The following is a 19,621-nucleotide window of genomic DNA, read 5'->3' on the forward strand; positions in this document are numbered from 1 at the left end:
TGTATTCTGGACAAACGCCTTGCCACTTAGCCACATCCCCAGCCCCGAAGTGGCTTCCGGTGACCAAGGCTGAGATGGTCAGAGATGCCGAGATGTGGCACCTCTGAATATTAAGGGTCATTTGCAATTGCTTCTGTCTCAGGTCAGAGTACAGATGGAATGGGATTTTCCTCCTCAGAGGTTTTGGGAGCTTGGAAGCTCCTTGGTTCAGCTCTAGTCTGAGACTAGAGATCAACGAGACTCTAAGGAAATGAGGAGGATTGGGGACATGGTTCAGTCAGTGAGCTTCCTGTCTCGCAAGCAGGAGGGCCTGAGTTTCATCCCCAGGACTTGTGAAAAACCGAGGCACAGTGCAATTCCAGTGCTAAGGAAGCAGCAAACTCCTTGGGTCTAAAAAAAGAAAAATGTCGAATGGCTCCAAAGCTTGTCCTCCGGCCTCCATATGTATGTGTATGCACGTGTGCGAGCACGCGCACACACACACACACACACATACACTCTCACACACAAGCATGCATGCGAACACACACAAGCATGCACACACTTGCACACACACAAGCACGTATGCACACATCATCAGGAAATGCATGAACGTATACGTATGGTGTGCGATAGGTTTTCTTTGGAAAGATGCAACACAAAATGACTGGTCGCTCAAGGAGGGGACTCATGACAGTATACCAATGTCTACCTTGATGAACCAATGACATTTTTTGTTTGTTTGTTTTTCAAGACAGGGTTTCTCTGTGGCTTTGGAGCCTGTCCTGGAACTAACTCTGTAGATCAGGCTGGCCTCAAACTCACAGAGATCCTCCTTTAATCCTGCCAAGTGCTGGGATTAAAAGCATGCGCCACCACTGCCCGGCGGCCGAACCAATTAGAAATGGCTGAGGTTACTTACACGGAAAAGGGGACCACTCAAAATCCACCTCAGTTGCAGCCCTGGAGCCCTCTGGGAAGCCTGCGGGCCGATGACTATCCAAGAATTCTCTTCTCTGGGAGGGAGCAGGGAGTGTCTTCCAAGTTTTGTCCTCCCAGACATGTGACATTCTTGTTTACCTCCTGAGGGTCATGAGCCTACTCCCTCCTGGAACAAGTGCGTCAGTTTGGACACTACCAGACAACACAACGTCATGCACAAACTCACCCTTTGGCTTTCAGTAGTTAATATTTGACTTGGAAACTATTCCGAGGGCTGAGACCCGAACAGGGCCTTCTATAAACAATATAACTGAAACTCGATTCATTTAAGTGGGGTAAAGAGATCAGGGACGTTTTCTGCTGTGAGGCGAATCAGTCAACCTTGAGGTGTCTCCTGCTCTCCTGGAGATAGAAAAGGGGCCTCTGCAAAGCACCCCCACTCTCCCCCAAACAGGAGAAACTAAATCAGATCAAACCAATGGAGAGACATATTGAAAGTCCATCGATTTTATGTCCCAAGGCAGTTGTCAGTCTAATCAGCTGGGGCAGGACTGAATGATGACTAGGCCACTCGGAAGGTGCGACTGATGTTTTTTTTAAGTGTGCCACCACTTTCTGGTTATGTTTTTTTTGGGGGCGGGGTCTTTCTATGTAGCCTTAGCTCACCTAGAACTCACTGTGTGGACCACTGCTGTAGAGAGAAATAAATAGAGAAATGTAACCTATCTCAAAGGAATGAAAGACAAGGTTTCTCCTGGGATGTACATGGGTGACCACGCCCCAGCGATGCGGATTTGGGCTACTCCACCGCGGCCTGGCGTTTTACCCACTGATATCCTGAGAGGGAGATGCAATGGGACTGTCTGAGCCATGGGCCGGCTTCCCAGGCGTTCGGGTTCTTCCCAGAGGGACAGAGAACCAAATGAGGAAAGAAGGAGTTGAGGTGGGCGTTTACCGAAGCTCAAAGCACACCGTCGGGAGGTGGGATGGGCTTCCTGGGCCGTTTCCCCTTTGAGCCCTCTCCCCACAAGCAGAAAACATCCTCCGACGGATGGCATTGCTTGCCTGAAATAGCCAGAAACACGCGGTGCTGTTCAGTGGATGTCTTCGGTTTGGTACATGGCCCCGGTTAACGGATGTTGGTTAAGCACTTTCCAGACATTATGTGAGATTGTCTCTCTCCCAGGTGGGAACGTTGTTTCCTCTTACAGCTATCCTCTCTGCTTACCGGCTTTCTGATGACTCCTCACAGAAACCAGTCTCAACCTAGAGGCAGGGGAGAGAGCTTAGGTAGATCCGCCTTGAGGGAGCTGGACCATCCCACGTGGCTGTCTGTAACTACACGCCACACCCTCCTGTCTGCTGGGGAAGGCGCGTGGCCTCCTCTACAGAGCCTGTCTACAGTGGTTATGTGGGTTCGTTGCTTGTTGTGTTGTAGAGACAAGCAACTGTAATGTGTTTCACAGTCCCAGTGCGTGCAGTCCATCGTGGCAGGACAGGCCAGGCAGCAGCAGCAGCAGGTGACGGCTGGTCACATTTATCTGCATTCGGGAATCAGAAGAATACTTACACTCAGTGACTTTACTATTATTAGCACTTTTTAATTATGAAAAGTCACTACATTCATTTATTTCTGTGGATGTACTAGTCGGTGTTCTCTGGAGGTACAGGGCAGAATAAATCTATATTAAAAGGCTTTTATTGGGGGTGGATTATAGACTGTTGTTTGGCTAGTCCAGCTATGGTTATCTCCTGACGGAAAGGTCAAGAATCCTAGCAGTTATTCGGTCCATGGGGCTAAATGTCTCAGCTTGCCTTCAGGCCATGAATTCTGAAGAAGTATGTCCTAATGCCAGCGATGGAATGTCTCAGCAGCAGGAAGGATGAACTTGCCATCTAGAGCGAGAGCAAGCAGGCAAAAAGCAAGATTCCTTCTTGCGTGTCTTTGTATGTATTCTGCCACTTAACTGTGTGGCCTACATTTAGGGTGGGTCTTCAGACATTTAAAAATAAATCCAGATTAAGGTGAGCCTTCCCATCTCAAATGATCCAGTCAGGAAAATTCTTCATAGTAGAGTCCAGAGACTTAGGTTGTAGTTGGTTCCATGGCCAAGTTGACAACCAAGGTCAGCCACCACAGTTTGTACATGTGTTTGGGCGTGCACGTGTCATGACTACCTTGTGGAGGTCGGGACAGCTTGTAGGAGTTAGTTCTTCTGCCATGTGGACGCTGGGTGAGGACTCAGTCCGTCAGGCGTCTTTACCGGCTTGTACCGTCTTGCTGGTCACTCGGGTTTTTTTGTTGTTGTTGTTTGTTTGTTTGTTTTGTTTTTCCCTTTTAGTTCAGCCCAGAAACTCATCCATGGAATGGTGCTACATTCAGAGTCTCCTCCCTCAATTAACCCATTTTAGATAACCCCACATGTGCCCAGAGATTTGTTTCCATGGTGATTCCAAAAATCCCATCATGTTGACAAGACTCTAGAAGGGCTCCAAGGCCCCGCTCATTCTGGTCTTCAGGTGGAACTCAGTTTTGGCTCTAGACAGGTGCTGGAGGAAGCCAACTGAGGCGCTTGGAGCCTGTGAGTTCTCTTCACCCTCATCTTGTTGGTCTGGCACGGCGACCTGAAGAAGCCCCACACCCTGCTTCAGCCGTGAGCTCTTGACCATCCTTGAACAGCATGGGGCTCAGGCCTGGAGAGAAGACACACTGAGGGATAATCAGGGTCTGCTGTCTTCTCGGGGGTTTATCTGCTGTAAGTCCCAGCTCTGTCTCCCTGTGTCCTGTCCCTGACCTCAGACATCTCAGAGACCATCCGCGGCTCCCTCCCCAAGTCGCAGCACTCAGTATGTGATCCAAGCCTCAGTCTGGGGCACATTGTCTCCATCTGACCAGCCTTAGCCCAGTCACAAGGTGACGCCACTTCCCCACCACGGCCTCACAGATCTGTGTGTTTGTCCTCCTCCTTCCAGGGCCTCCTGGGTTCAGTTTCTCTAGGGTGCCTGTCCCCCCTCCTCTCTGATAGGGCTGAATGTGGAGTCCGCACTTCTGTGGGCCTGCCTTTACCAATCCCAGACCCCCCTGCCGTCTCTGGAGATAGGGGCCGCTGTTCCCTGGCTCCTTAGAGCTCTTCTTCTGGCTTCCGTGGCATCCTGAATCTCTTTCTGTGTATGGGTTTGTATGGATGCAGGTGCGTGCGTGCATGCGTGTGTGTGTGTGTGTGTGTGTGTGTGTGTGCACGCGCGTGCACATGCATGTGTGTATGGAGGCAGGAACGTCAACTTCAGCTGTTGTTCCTAAGGTACTGTCTACCTTGCTTTTACAAAGACAGGATCTCTCACTGGCCACGAACTCATCAAATAGGCTAGGTTGGCTGACCACAAACCCCCAGGGACCAGCATGATTACAACCTCATATACCGCCACATTTGGCATTGTTTTTCCTAAGTGGGTTCTGGCCTCGTGCTTAGGAGGTAAGAACTTAACTGACAGAGTGGTCTCCTCAGCCACTCCTCCTTGCCAGGCCTGCCCTATTCAGCCAGGACCTCTTCCTCTCCTCCCCTTTTCATGGAGGGCTCTCTGCTCACACGGACATCCTCAGGGACTCATTTAACCCTAAGGTGGGATTTGTACCCAGGCCAAACCTCCCACATCTGTGGTAGAGTTCTAAGTTCATGCCCGCTTCCTCCTGCTTCTCAACTCAAAACAACATCTCCTCAGCCTAGACCTCCCCACAGCCTAGACCTCCCCACACCCCTTGTCCCGCTGTTGTACCCCTCCGCTGTCCAGGAAAACCACCTGCACTCCCACACCTACCCCATCCATGCATGCACGCGTGTGCACACGCACACCCAAACACACACAGCACACATGCCACACTAGCACCTGTCAGCCTAGCAAGGGCCTCACACACCCACGCCATATCTCTACTGAATTCTAACATTGCAAACGACACAGTGCCTGAGCCCTTTGCTGCCTGGCTCTCAAGGCAGCACACATTGCCCGCAGGGTGTACTCAGTAGCCATGAATCGGAATGCTGAGTGTCCAGTGAGCCCCCACGCTGGGGCTGGTCTTGTGTAGAAGTTCTGCGTCTCTAGCTGGGTATCAGATGAACAAATGATCCTAGATCTACAGCAGACCCCTGCATGTCCACAGCCGTACAACAGTCATGCAATGTCCCTGTGTGAGTGTGTGTGGTGTGTGAGCATGCTGTGAGGGCAGGTGAATGCATACAGAGTCCACAGGAAGACACTGCGAGCCCTCCTAGATCATTCTCCACTGTACTCCTTTGACACAGGATCTCTCCTGGATCCCAGAGCTAGCCCCACAGATCCTCCTCAACAGCAGGGGTTTCAGGCATGTAGAACCAACCAAATCCGACTTTTTTACCCCAGTTCTCAAACTTGTGCCACGGGCCGTGTTCCCAGCCCCCCTGCCTTTGGCTTTTCGTTCCCCTGAGACTTCTATGCTTGATTAAATCACCCAGCGGGCAATTTCTGCTCAGCCTCGCATGCCTATTCCTGTGTTGACAACTGTGAAGACATTTCTCCCGACATTGGCAGAGGAACCGTAGACCGTCTCACACTCTGTGTCTAACCAACCCTCAAATTACAACTTGACAGGAAGGGCCAAGACACGTGCAAAAAAGTAACAACAACAACACCTGTAGATCCTGCTTTGGTGATGTCAGCTGTGTGAGAACAGGTTTTCTCAGTGATCGATGAAAAAATGATTTCCTGAATGTTTTTCTATCATCAGATCCTTTTAGGGCAAGCCATCTTCCTTGGTTTGTCAGCAGTTTCACTACAGACAGGAGTCTATACCATATACCACTTGGCTGGCTCAGTGGGTGGAGCGCTTAGGATGCAGAAGTCCTGGGTCCTATCCTCAGCATCCAATCAACTGAGTTTCTGGAATCCCAGCAGTGGGAGGAGGCAGTGGCCGCAGGATTAGCAGCTCAGGTCATTCTTGGCAACATAAGAGGGAGTCTGAGGACAGCACAGATTACACAAAACCTTGTCAGAAAACAAACAATAAACGGTACGTTTCTCAGGAAAGCACTGGTGTTAGGTCTGAAGGGCAAGCTAAGCTCACCACGCAAGAAGACCACCCGGACCTTGCCCTCTCTGATAGGGGGATACACAGACTAGTGGATCCCTCAGTGTTCAGGGAGGCAGTTGGCGCCCAGAAACGTCTTGGAGGCGTAAATCCGACTGTTTTTTTCCTGCCTGGGGCAGCAGTGGGAACTCCGAGGAAGTGCGCGCGCGTGCGCGCACAATGCTCTCTCTCTGAGTTTTGCTTTCCTGCCACATCCCTTAAAAGTGTCTTGGGATGGGGGTGGGGGGAGGGCATGGGTGGGGGAGGGTGGATGAGGTGGGAGGGAGAGTGAGCGGGGGTGGGGTGGGGTGCGAACTCGTGCGTGTTTATTATAACTTCATTCCCTTTAAAAGGAAAAGTATGCCCGGAATCCGGGAGGTGGCAACGGAGTCCGGCTTGCAGAGGACGTGACCGACCCACTCAAGTTGGGTGTCTCTAGTGTCAGTCTCTAGGGTCTCCAGGGTTGACGCTAGCACCGGCATCCCCTGTGCCCCTTGAGACAGTGCCCCGCACCCCCTCATCCCGGCTGCGGGCTGGGCGGAGCCGGCCTCGCGCTTTGGGTGTGTTCCTCCCTCAGTCGGACAGCTGTGTCAGGGACACAGCGGGTGGATTGCCGACCGGTGCTAGGCGCGAGGCCACCATGACGGGAAGGTAACAGATGCTTTAGGTTGCGGGGCGGGCGGAGGATGACATGGGACGGATGCGGGAAGTTCCTGCACCCTCGCGGCTCCCAGGCTGCAACCCCTCTGGGACTGAGAGGATCTGGCAGGGGGTCCCACTCTTTTCCTTGCGGGCATGTGTGGGCAATGGCAGTTCCACCTCCAGTGATCCCCCTCCGGACTTATCCAAGGTCACCAGCCACCTAAAGACGAGCGCATTGGAATGTGGCTGAGAGCCATGGACTTTCCTGGCAAGCCTCTGTGTGATCCTGGGGGACAGTCACTCTAGAGCCTTCCATTGACTCTGTAAAACGGGGAAGGGGGGAGGTGAGGGGTGCTTAGGGACCTGAGGGGCACTGTCTCTAATCCCTAAGTGTAGCGGCTCCGCGGGGCCAGGGACTACGCCTCCAGTCTGCCCTGGGCAAGACTCTCGGGTCTCCATTTCACAGGTGAGATCGTCCAGGTTCCAGAGGTTCGAGGAGGTGGGTCACAGGTCCACAAGAGCCCAGCCAGCGGTGGCTTCTGCAGTTACTGCTGGCGTGCCGCTGGGTACAAGTGCGCTCTTCAAAGCTGGGCTGGAAAGGCTGGGGGCTGAGGCTGAGGGACCCGTCTAGCCAAGAGCTGGCAGGGGTGCTCTTTCTGCCCCGTGCCTTGCTACACGGGAGCTCCTGGGGAGCCCTGTCCCCTTTGCGATCTTTGGTAAACCATCCTGGGATCGGGGCAACCCCCAGCAGTGCGGGCTAGTGACCTGAAGATCCCTGAGGCACAGGACGTCCTCTGCCTCAGGGACACACTGTTGCTGACTACAGTGGCTGCGAGTCCTAGGGTAGCCCTGGATTTGGAACACCATGTAGCCTGTCATGGAGTGAGACCCGCCCTGAGCTCCTGCTTCCCAGAGCTCCCTCCCCCCTCAGCTCTGGGTACTCCCCCAGTGTGTAAACAGCTCCTTTTCACAGTGCAAGGACCTGCCCCACCCGGGAGGGTGGTAAAGGTCTTCCCACAGACTGCTGTGGTCGCTTCTCTGTGCCTCCCAGCCTGCCCCCACCCTCCCCAGTTCCTGGCAGAAATCCTTACCAATTTCTTGGCTCTGCGTCCTCAGCTTTGAAAGAAAGCAGCCACAGAGCCAGGCACCCAACTATGGACTGGTCAGCCTTGGGCAGTCAGTAAGGAAAACTGAGGAAGGTTTTTGGTGGTGGGAGCAGAGATCGGGAGATCTGCTGGCCATGGGGTCATGGACAACGCGTTCCTTTCTACTCTGGGTACTATTTCTCATCCCAGAGAACAGAGAAACCCCTAGACACTGGGTGCCCCTCCTCCGTAATGCCCTCTTTGACCATTTTGGTGGCTCTTTTCGGTTCATGTGTTTTAAGTAATCATGAGATGACACAGAGTCCACCACAGGTTCCAGGCTGGACTTCCCTCCCTGGAACACGCAGAGAGCCTAGCCAGGCTTGTCTGGGAGGAGCAGACGGGTCTGAGTCAGACTTCAGAGTGGGTGAGCCTCCTCTTGTCCTAGGAACTGTGGGGGTTCTTTATGCCCCTGTTGTGTGCTCTGCGTCCCTCGCCTCAGCGAGGTGGGGCAGGCCTTCACGCTTGGATCCCGGGCCCCCTCCCAGACCCAGTCCTTCCTGCTGCTTGGGGCCAGGCTGCAAGGTGGTCCTCAGGGTCCTCCTTGTCACCTCTTCCCTAGACAGTGGTGTCGAGAGCAGAGGGAGGGCTTCGGGGAGCCACCGAAGAAGAGCTGGGGTGGCGTCCTTTGCAAGCGCATCTGTTGGTGCTGGTCAGAGAGAGGCCTGAGAGGAGCCAGGGAGACAACAAGCAGGAAGCCAGAAGCCAGGGTGCTGAGGAGATGGGGTTGGGAGGCAGGGTCAGGATCTCCCGGAGGTGGAGCGGACAGGACATCGTCAGAGCTGTTAGAGCCAGGGCCTGGGCTCTGTCAGCCACCGCCTCAACGGGCCAGTTAAATAGACCGTAATAATGGAAAACGGAGAAAGGAAAGTTATTCGATGAGGTCACATTGAGAAGAGACTTGGGGGGGGGGGCTCCTGTGACTGCCTAAGTTGTCTCCTTCTCCAATCCATCTTCAGGGAAGTTCAGGTTTAAAAGAAGGCAAGAGGAACGTATGGATAGCAGGTCCTGGTCAGGGTGTGGTGCTGCCCGTAGCTGGCCTGTCAAGATTTCAGCTCCAGTCTCTCCCGAAAGATAGCCTGACAGCTGTCAGAATCATGTGAGATCTCTTTGAACAAGTCCCTCTCCGGGCCAGTCCTAGGCTCCAGGATCTTTCTTCCCCATGATGAGAGTCCTAGGGCAACTCTGATTTCTTGGGGTTCATTGTCAGAGAGCCAAGCCCGGCGTTGGTGGCGCACACCTTTAATCCCAGCACTCGGGAGGCAGAGGCAGGGGCATCTCTGTGAGTTGGAGGCCAGCCTGGTCTACAGAGTGAGTTCCAGGATGGCCAGGGCGGTTACACAGAAAAACCCTGCCTCAAAAAAATTAAAACCAAAACAAAAAAAGTCTGATAGCCAAAGGGAGAGACACAAATGTCTCTTGAGAACATCTTCATCCCTGTTACAGGAACAGGTCACTAATAGCTTGCCGTGGGATGTTCAGCAGGGGGCATTGGCGAACACCTTGCTTTCCCGCAGATAAGAGAGGGAGAAAGGGAACTCTAGGTGTGGGCCAGTCTAAGGGGGCAACTGGAGGGCGGGAGCGGTGAGGCCCAGGAAAGGGCTGGGCCGGGGAAGAGGGCTGGAGAGGACAGGAGCTGTGTGTATTGGAGGAAGAGAAGGTGCCATGGTGACAGATCCAACCAGCGGGAGGTGTAACCACCTTGGGACTTCAAAGTCAGGTTCTCTACAGTCGCAGCTGTGCTCTCCTGTTAGAACCTCTAAGCAAGCTCTCAAGTAAAAGCCAACTAGGTGGCTTCTCCAGCTAGAACGATCATTTCTAAAGTCTGACACGCGTTCTCCAAAGAACTGGAAGTAGTATCAGTGGAGGGTTTGTTTCTGCAAAGTCCTTTACTTCCGTCTGTACCGCTCCTTCAGCTGCATTTAGAGATCTGCCAGACAGGCCAGGGTCAGCATCACAGAAACAGACCTTTGCAGAGGGTAGACAGCATGTCTCGAGGCCATCATCCACTGCAAGCAAGCATCAGCTAGTCTTGGACAGCTAAAGGGATGCTTAAAAAGAAACTTAGCAAGACCCCTCTCCACCCCCTAAAAAAGCCCAAATTCTATTCCATATCAATTGCTCCTTTAAAAGAACAAAGCTGACGTAATCAAACACTCAACAAGAGGCAGGCGCTTACTGTGGCTCCCAGTTTGAGAAGCTACGGTCAGCCCAGCCAGGCGGGGAAGACAGGGCAGCAGGACTGTGAGGCGGCTGGTCCAGCTGTGTGTGCATTCAGGAAGCACGGAGGATGTCTGCTGGTCCTCAGCTAACCTTCTCCCCTTAACGCAGCTCGGGACCCCAGAGGCCAGTTTGGTGATTCTAGATGTGGCCAATGCAACCTTCAATTTCAATGGTTACGGTCGTGCGTCGTAGTGCTGTGTGTGTGGGGGGGGACCCTACTCATGCAGCCCTCCATAATCCACAGCCACTCCCCACGAGCCGTCTCCCCGTTTTATGTTAGGGTGCTGCCGCCGCCCTGGGGTCGCCGTAAGACCCTCACCCGAGCTGGCCTCAGCCCTTTGCACTGTCTTGCCCAGCTCGGGTCCAAAGTTTCATCTCTTATTTAAAAGTCTCCTCTGGCTCATTCAGCTCAAACGCAGAGTGTTTCCTCGTTACACAGTCCCCGTACTGGCCCTCGTTAACGTCCCCATCCGCATGCTGGATCACGGATTCTCCGTTCTCTCTCAAAGACCAAACAAGGCCATCTTTTACAGTTTCCATCGTATTCTCTTCCTCCTCACTCTCTGACTCTCCCCCAAGGGTTCTGTGTTCTATGTGAAAGAGTGGAGATACAGTTGACATTCTTTTCTGCCTTGAGTTCTGCAAGCTGCAAGAAGGATTAGCCGGCCCCCTAATCTCACCACCCCCACCTCCCGCTTTTCCAGCAGAGTCTGCGGCAGCGGACAGTGTCTGCATGGCTCTTCCCCGCGGTGACTCCTCCCTTACAAGGGGCAAGTTTTTTTTTCTTTCTTTCTGGGAAGATCACATGATTCGGTCACATGCTTTATCATCCACACACACAAAGGCCAGGTAGCAACCACCACAGTCTGTCCCTCACTTCCATAGATCCAAGTCCATTCTCTGACCCATCAGGCGTTGTGGGAGGGGGCATTTCCATACGTGCATGGTACACTCCGTTTATGGAGCAGGCGTACCAACCCACATCATACAGAGGAAGATGGTTTCTTCGGGATGTCCCCCAAAGGATGTTCTGCTTTCAGATGGTATGGCTTTGTTTGCGTGTTTTATTGCCCATTGCAGGGAGCACGCAGCTGCCATTACAGGAAAGGGGGGTTGCTTCTGCAGGTGCTCCATTGGCCGACCTCAGTTGCATCCTCCCGGATCTTACCAGGACCACACATACATGTATGCGCGCACACATACACACACACACACATATATGCAAACACACACACATACACATATGCACACACACATATATATGCAAACACACATACACATATGCACACACACATATATATGCAAACACACACATGCACATATGCACACACACATATACATACACACACTCACATACACATATGCACACACACACACACACATAAATACTAAAGACAGGCCAGCCTCCCGCTCAATATGTAGTTGAAGATAACAACCTTGAACCCTGTGGAGCGCTGGGATTGCAGGTGTGAACCACCACACGCATGTGTCTTTAAGATGGTGCGTTGTCAAGAGTCCTGGGTTCAAGCATTTAAGACCTTCTGTGTAGGGGAGGCTGAGATGCCTTGGAGGTATGAACTTAATGCTGCCTACCAGAACTCTCTGCCTAAGGGTTTGTATGCCTGCAGCTATCTACATCAGAGAGTGGGTGTGTGGGCATCTGGGAGCCTTTTGTCTCCTCTGGACTCAGCCTCTAAATGGCCTTTAAAAATATTTGTTGAATCAATGATTGTTGGGCAGCTTTGGAGTTGGCTGCCCTTACAAAGGCTATTCTGGGCAGGTCTTGTTAATGAGTAGCACTCCGTCTCTGGGTTTGCTGATGTGGCCTCTTGGCACCTGAGTGCAGAAGACAGGCCCTGGACTCAGTTGGCTGTCAGGAGCCCTGGTGAGTGTTTCTTTAGGGTGGCCTGGGAAGATGCTACTCAGGCTTTATGATCTTACCTGGAAGGCTCACAGCGACAGCCCAGGATTCCCTGCTCTGCCTCTGCCTTAGTGACTGCAGAAATAGCTCAGACTGCAGTGGCCATGAGCTCCCCTAGTCCCCTAGCCCCCTAGGGCAGTTGTCTTTGGGTGGCAAGTCACTGTGTCACTCTCTGCAAGTAAAAGCCATGAGGGCTTCTCTGAAAATCGACAGTGCGGGCTTCATTTCGGGAATGCTTGGCTCTTATGTGTCTGTGCACTCACGGGCAATTGGTGGGGTAAGTGTGCAGGAACATAGAGCGTAGGACACGTGTGGCTGTCAGGACACTCTTTGATGTCACTCCTCAGGTACTTTTTTTTTCCCCTGAGACAGGGTGTCCTATTTGCCTGCAAGTTCACCATTGTCCAGGATAGCTGGCCAGGGAGCTGCCAGAGATCCTCCTTGCTTTGCCTGGCCCACGGGCCCCTCATGTCACCACCGTGGGACTCCAAGTGGCGAACCACCACACTCTTGGCTTTTTAAATTGGTTTTGGGGTCTGAGCTCGGGTCCTCACGCTAACAAAGCAAGCGCTTTACCAGCCGAGCCAACCTCAAGCATGGACATTAGCTCTTGGTTAGCCAAGATCCTAGCCCAGGCCGGGAGCCCAGGCACTCATACTGCAAGCTCTCAGAGAAGGGAGCAACGTGGCATGGGGATGTGTGGGGCCGCAGCTGGTTTCCTTTATTATTATTATTATTATTTATTAGTCTTCTTATTCTTATTTTTCAACTTTCAGGCAGGGCCTCATTTTGTAATCCTGGCTGGCCTGGAACTTATGTAGATCAGGCAGGCATTGAACTCACAGAGATCATTTTGTCTCAGCCTCCTGGGTGCTAGCATTAAAGGCACACCCTACCAAGTCCTGCTTAGCTGGCGGTTTCCTAACTGTTCCAAGGACTGGCTCGGAGTCCCCACTCCCCAGCCCAGTGCGTGTGGAACAGAGCTCAAGCTCCCACTGTATAGAACCCAGCCCTAGTCCACTCCTCAGACTCTGTCGGGCAGCTCAACAGGGACAGGATTTCTATTCAGATCTGACCCTGCTGCCCTTTAGCAATCCAGCCAGTAACTCAACTCCTGCCCAGCGGAGGAGGCTCCCGCTGCCACGCCTTACCCGGGGGATGCGGCTGACAGCCTGGCCTGGGCGACTGCCGGCATCCTGGCTGGGTACCTGCAGCGCCCCACTCCGGCCAAGCAAGGCTTGCAGAGAGTTCAGGTAAATAGTGAGAGGCTGGGCAGGGTTGCCGACAACAATGGCCGGAAAAGCTAGTACTTGCCTGCCGGACTTGCATAGGAAACTCCTCCTGGACCCTCTGAGAGACTGGCTGCCCGGGCACGGGAACAGGGCTGGGCTGGAGACAGGGTGGGGGAGCAGGCGCCGCCGTTGGTGTGGGTTTCGATGTAGTCTGAGATTCAAACGCTTAGGAGGTTAAGGCACCAGAGACCAGTTGTCCCGCGCCATCCCTTTGGCGACTTTCAGATTGAGACTATTTTATTTTGTGAGACAGGGTCTCGTGTGTCGTAGGCTAGCCTTGGCTAACAGTAGCCAGTCAAGGATGATTTGGGGCTTTTGATCCAGCCTCCATCTCCCAAGTCTGGAACTACAGACTTGGTTTTGTGCTAAGGACTGAACCAGGGTTTGGGGAACATTAGGCAAGCACCCTACCAACCGAACCGCGTCCTCAGCTACACAACGGGCGATTTTTTTATTTTTATTTTATTTTTTTTGTCTCCTTAGAGAGGCACAAACCTGGCTCTAATGGTCCGGGACATCAGTAGCCAAAATTTGGCTGTGACTCCAGCACAGGTTAGGCTGCAGCGAAAACTGCTTGACCCCCTGGAAACTGGACACGACAGAGCAGGGAGATGGGGACAGCAGGGTTTGGATGGTCCCCACAGTAGCTCAGGGCGTTAACCTGGGCTTAGGAGGATTCTGGGAGTCCCTGAGGAGAGAGACCAGAGGACATAGCTCCTGTACCCGTTACCCCAGGGCCATCTGGCGGCAAGAGATCTGTAAAGAGTTAGGGAGAGAGGACAAGGAGGCAGGGGCTATAGGGTCATTGGCATTAAGGGACAAACGGCCCCAGGGGAGGAGGCAGAGGAAGAAGTGTGGGGGAGGCTGACACCACTCTGGTTTTTCTAAACTTCCTGCCAGTGGCGAGGGAAGCTTGACAGGGGAGGTAGAGCCCTGGAAAAGGTCTTTGTGGGGCTGAGGAAATGACTCAGTTGACTCGGTACTTAGTGTGTGCACACAGGAGGACCAGAGTTCAGATCCCAGCACCCACCTTAAAAAAAAGAAAGCTGGCCTCTTGCCTGTGACGCCCAGCACCAGGGCAGCAGAGACGAGCAGATGCCTGGAGCTCACTGCCTATGCTGGTTCTTCTGGGGGGGGGGCAGCAGAGGCCAGCACAGGCCTAGGCAGTCCCATTGCTCAGGTGGGGACCAGTGGGTCACCTGCACACGGCCAGCTGGAGTGGAGCCCTCCCTGGTCAGCTTTGGCTGCGTCTGGTATAAACTGCGGCGACAGGGTACAGGTGACCAGGGAGCGGAGAGTGACCTCGGGGTGCATACAACAGACAGCATGACCAAGGCACAAGGAAGGGTGTGGGCACTGTAAGGGAACCTAAGCTCCAGCCAGGCCCCGGAGTGTGTGTACGCACGGTTATGCAACGCCCGAGTTTGGCTTTCTTTGAACTTCTGGCTCACTCCTTGTGACAGTTCTCTGTTGTGACAGGTGTGACATACTTGAAGTGTCCCTGATTAAAAGAAGCCAAGAGCTGGACCAAAGGGGTGTGACTAAGGCTTCTAAGAGGATTTGGAGGTTTGGATAGGAATATGTCCCTTTTCTCAGCTCTCTTCTGCTTTTCTTCTTCTTCTTTTCCTTTTTGGACAGGTCCTCATGTAGTTCAGGGAGGTCTCCAGGTTGCTATGTAGCTGATGATGGCCTTGGTCCTCCTGCCTCCACTCCCCCAGTGCCAGATCACAGGAGGGAGACACTGTACCCAGCATTCTGCAGCGCTAAGGGTCCGGTCCACGACTTTCTTGCAAGCAAGGCAAGCATTCTGCCAACCGAACCACATCCTCGGCTCCTGGAAGGTGTTTCTGGTGGTCAAATGCATCTGTGTCCAGCTGTCCAAGGCAGCGTGTTAATTGGCTGGTATTCACACGACGAGAAATAGGGCTGTCTTTGTGTCAAACCTTGTTTACGTGTGCAGGAGACCAGTGATGCTGATGCGGCCAGGGAGACAGGCCAAGTCGTCCCAGGGGAGGAAGCTGCTGGCTGAAGGAAGCTTCCATTGGAACTGTAGAAGCTGTGCTTGCTGAACAGAGAGCCTCTGCTCACCCCAAACCTGGCTAGTGCTTGAAACAGTGCAGGCACTCAGCAAAGACCCAGTGATTGGGGGTGGGGAGTAGCTTGTGGGTATCACAGGTTCTCCTGCGGGCATTGTCTGTTTTTGACAGCCAATGCTGGGCTTGTTTTACAGATGAGGAAACTGAAGTTCACAGGGCTCTGATGCGTGGGCTAGGGATGTAGTTGGTAGATTGCGTTCCTCGCACACATGAAGCCCTGGGTTGATTCCCAGTGCTCAGAAGGCAGAGACAGGAAGGCCAGGTTCAAGGTCAGACTAAGACATTTGTCATCAAGCCTGATGACCCGAGTTCAATCCCTGGGTCCCATATGGTGGAAGGAGAGAACCTACTCCTGCCAGTTGTCCTGTGACCCCTACAGATGGTGACAAGGTACACACACGGGCGTGAGTGGGCTCTCTCTCTCTCTCTCTCTCTCTCTCTCTCTCTCTCTCTCTCTCTCTCTCTCTCTCTCTCTCTCTCTCACACACACACACACACACCATAAATAAACAAGTGGAAAAAATCCCCTTGTTTTCTTTAGACAGGGTCTCACTACATAGCCCTGGCTGGCCTGCAGACCAGTTTGACCTCAAACTCAGAGATCCACCTGCCTCTGCTTCTCCTAAGTGCCAAGATTAAAGGGGTGCGGCACCATGCAGGTTCAAGAAGATCTTTTAAAAGAAACCCAGTCATCCTCCTTCCCAGGTCCTCTCACTCGAGTGGAGGAAGAAATGTCTAGACGGCCAGACCTGTGTGACACCCTGGGAGATAGGGGAACAGGAAGAGACACGAGTCTAGTCCCAGGTGATCCTCAACAGGATCCCCTAGCCCTGAGTTTTGTGTCTTTGCAGCACAAAGAATCCCAGACTGCCCTATTATTGTCAAGCTCAGGGATGTCTTGTGATAATTTAGCTGTGCCACCTGTCCAGACTATGCGTGTTTGGAGTTGTGAGGGCCGAGCTTGAGGAAAGGGAGCAGGGGGTGTGGGTGCTCAGCTCTGGGTTTGGTTCTCAGAACCGTGCTCTGAGGGTGGGGGAATGCTGTCTCCTCAGAGGGTAGCTGCTCAGGCTGCTGTCTGCCCTAGAGCTGACTGTGCAAAGGAGGACACGGACCGTCCATCCATCTCTGACCCTCTGCCTTATGGCAGGGATGCAGGAGGCCACGGGCCTTCCCTGGACCGCTCGCAGCCGGGGAGCTCTGAAAAGCGTCCAGGGCTGCAGAATGACAGTTGCTATCTGCTTAGCCCTGGAGTGTGTGCGGATGAGCTACGCCCTAAGCTTGGGTACTGGTCCCACCTTCCACTTGGGGCACATCAGCCTAGCTGGCCTGCAAGCACCTGGGACTTCTCCGGTCCCCGTCTCCCACATCCTCCTAGGAACTCGGGGGGCTGCAGACACATGAGATACTGTCCTTGTCTTTTACATAGATTCTGGGTACTCAAACTGAGGTCCTCACACTTGCATGGCATCTGAGCCATCTCCTCAGATCTCCACCTGTTGAGAGATGCCTTTTCCTTGCCAGCCGCTTTGGTTTTTCCCCACCAGTCGCCTGGGCTCTGCCGCATTGTAGTCCCCAAATAACACACATGACGCTGTATTAATTATGAAGCTGTTGGCCTTGCTTGTTTCTTACTGGCTAGCTCTGACTTAAGTATTTACCCCATAACTGCCAATCTAAGTATTTCTCTTACCGGAGAAAAGTTTCCGGGCTTCTTATCCCTATGGCGGTTACATCTTGACTCCCTGTGTTTCTTCTTCCCAGAGTCCTCCGGGACTCCTAGTCCCACCTGTCTTGCTTCCCTATTGGCCAACAGTGCTTTATTGACATATACACAGGACTTCCCCACCATCTACCTTAATTTTTTGTTTGTGTGAGAGAGAATGTCTCACTTTTCCCTGGCTCTCACCCAGGTAAGCTAGGTTGGCAGGCCAGTGAGCCCCAGAGATGTGCTTGTCTCTGCTTCCCTGGCACTGGGACTATAAGTGGGTGTCAGTATGCTTGGCTTTGTGGGGGGGATGGGCGTGGCTCTGGGTATGCAACTCAGTTCTTCGTGCTTGTATGGAAACGCCTCACTGACTGAGCACAGAGAGGCCTCAACTTTCTTCCAGATCCAGCAGACGTTGGCTGGAGCTGTCAGACTGGACTGTGTGTGGAGTAAGCATAGAGTCCTTGCCTTCTTGGCTGTGACCTGGTCTCTCCTTCATTTCCTTCCTGGCCATGCCCCTGTCTCTCCCTCTCTTCCCTTGCTTTCCTGTCTGTGCCCTGATCTCTCCTTCCTTGCAAAAGTCTTTGCTCCTTTGTGTGTTAGCTTTTTGTCCCTGTGACAAAAATACTACTCAAGAGCGGAAGGGTTTACTTGGCTCTCAGTGTGTCATAGTTGCTTTCTGTCGCCGTGACAGAACGCGTTGACCAAAAGCAACTTGAGGAAGAAAGGTTTATTTGGCTTACACACTGGACCCCCGTTTATCTTGAGGGAAGTCAGGGCAGTAGGAGCCGAGGCAGAAACCACAGAGGAAAGCGGTTCACTGGCTTATTCTCCACCGCTGTTGGTTCAGCTGCTCCCTTAAAGCCCAGGACCACCTACCATGAACTGGGCTGTCCCGAAGGAACAGTCAGTTAAGAAAATGCCCCCTGCACATGCCCAAGGCCAGTCTGATGGCGGCGAGTCCTTGGTTGAGGTTCCGTCTTCCCAGGTGGTGCCAGTTTGTGTCAACTTGAGAAAAACTAAGCAGCACGTGGCTTTAGCTTCAGATGCGTCAGGCCTCACAGTGGGGGGGTGGTTATGGTGGAGCAGTCACCAGTGAAGACATGCGCTTATACCCCAGCACGGTGGGGTGGGCACAGAGAGAGGCAGGTGTATCCTTGGTGCCTGCTACTCAGCCAGCTTAGCCTACGTGGTGAGTTCCAGGTCAGTGAGATACGCTGCCACAAAAACAAAACAAACAAACAAACAAACCGTGGCTGGTGCCTGAGGAACGCCAGCTGGAATTTCCCTCTGGTTTGCAGCCCTCAGGTCTCCGCCCCCATACATGTGCCGTCCCCCCCCCCAACACACAAAGTTTCATGTTTTAAGGAAGTTTACAACCTTGTGTCGCGTCTGTCACCATTAAAGGCCGTTGAAGCAGGGACGTGTCCCGGGCCGGCCCTGTAGTCTGCCGGCTGGCCTGTGCTGACCTTCTCCTTCTGCCCCCCTCTAGCAACATGTCGGAATGCTTGGCCGACGCCGCGTGCCAGCGCTGCCAGGCGCGGTTCGCCCCCACAGAGCGCATCGTCAACAGCAACGGGGAGCTCTACCACGAGGACTGCTTCGTGTGTGCGCAGTGCTTCCGGCCCTTCCCCGAGGGGCTCTTCTATGAGGTGAGGGCGCTCCCCCCGAGGCAGCCTGTTCTTGACCCTGTGGCTGCTCCGCGACCTGGCCAGGCTCTGAGGCAGCAAAGCGGAGTTTCACGCACTGTGTTGGCCCGTCCCTCACCTGGGACCTTCTGGAGTCAGTCTCCCTCAGCCGCCCCTGGGCAGGTTCTGGGGTAGAAAGAACCCCGTCGTCATGCTGGCTCTCCGTTGGGCCAGACAGCAAATGCAGTGGCTGGGTGATTCCATTTCTGGTGAGGGCACCCTAGAGATAAAGGGTCTCATGGGTGGCATTGGGTGAGCAGGTGATGTTTGATGAGGCCGGAAGAGAAGGGACAGACAGACACACAGACACACACACACAGACACACACACACAGACACACACACACCCCTCTGCAGGAGAAGATCTTGGCAGAGGGCACAGCTTATGTAAAGGTCCTGAAGCAGAAGCACGTGGGGTATTGGGGAGAGGCTGGTGTGGTAGGAACCGGAGCGTGGCGGGAGGTAGACAGGGACTCGCAAAGTTTCTATCCCGGTGGGGTCTTGAGCTTTGCAGTGAGAGGCTGGAGCCACGTGGGTTTGGAACAGAGGAGTCACACCATTGTCCCACATGTGAAGAACACCCCTCTGATTCAAGGCATGCTGTGCCTGCCACACACCATCATGAGAGGCTGCGAAAGGATACTGTCTCAGAAACAAAGCGGGAGAGAGGGGGTTCCAGGCACTGTGCCACACAGAGGCGGTGAGTCAGTTGGGAGAGAAACTGGGAGACCAGGAGCGGGGCTACTGAGTCTGGAGACCGTTCAGATAAGACTGAAGGGCCCGAGTTGCCTGCACTGCTCACAAGAGCAAGTAGTTAAGTCCTTTCTAAACACAGCTGTTGCTACAAAGTAACTCGAGCACTGGGGAGGAAACGCCTCGGTCATCAGAGTG

The 19,621-nt window shown here is 53.4% G+C and overlaps 1 protein-coding gene across 3 annotated transcripts in view; it reads left to right on the forward strand.

Moving 5' to 3' along the window:
- Lims2 (LIM zinc finger domain containing 2) overlaps positions 1 to 19,621 on the forward strand; it is a 36,967-nt gene that overhangs the window by 569 nt on the left and 16,777 nt on the right. The window contains exons 1-2 of one of the 3 annotated variants that reach the window (XR_005881730.1): positions 6,391 to 6,670; positions 18,536 to 18,695. Coding sequence is in view for 2 of the 3 variants with exons in the window: in XM_005065308.4 (XP_005065365.1) it covers positions 6,660 to 6,670; positions 18,536 to 18,695 (171 nt within the window). In the remaining variant the exon portion in view is untranslated. Of the gene's footprint in view, positions 1 to 6,390; positions 6,671 to 18,535; positions 18,696 to 19,621 lie in introns of those variants that run through there. The other 2 variants (XM_005065308.4, XM_013124021.3) reach the window with 2 other exon arrangements.

Source organism: Mesocricetus auratus, unplaced genomic scaffold (genome assembly GCF_017639785.1).
Source record: "Mesocricetus auratus isolate SY011 unplaced genomic scaffold, BCM_Maur_2.0 Super-Scaffold_100015, whole genome shotgun sequence".
Lineage (NCBI taxonomy): Eukaryota > Metazoa > Chordata > Mammalia > Rodentia > Cricetidae > Mesocricetus > Mesocricetus auratus.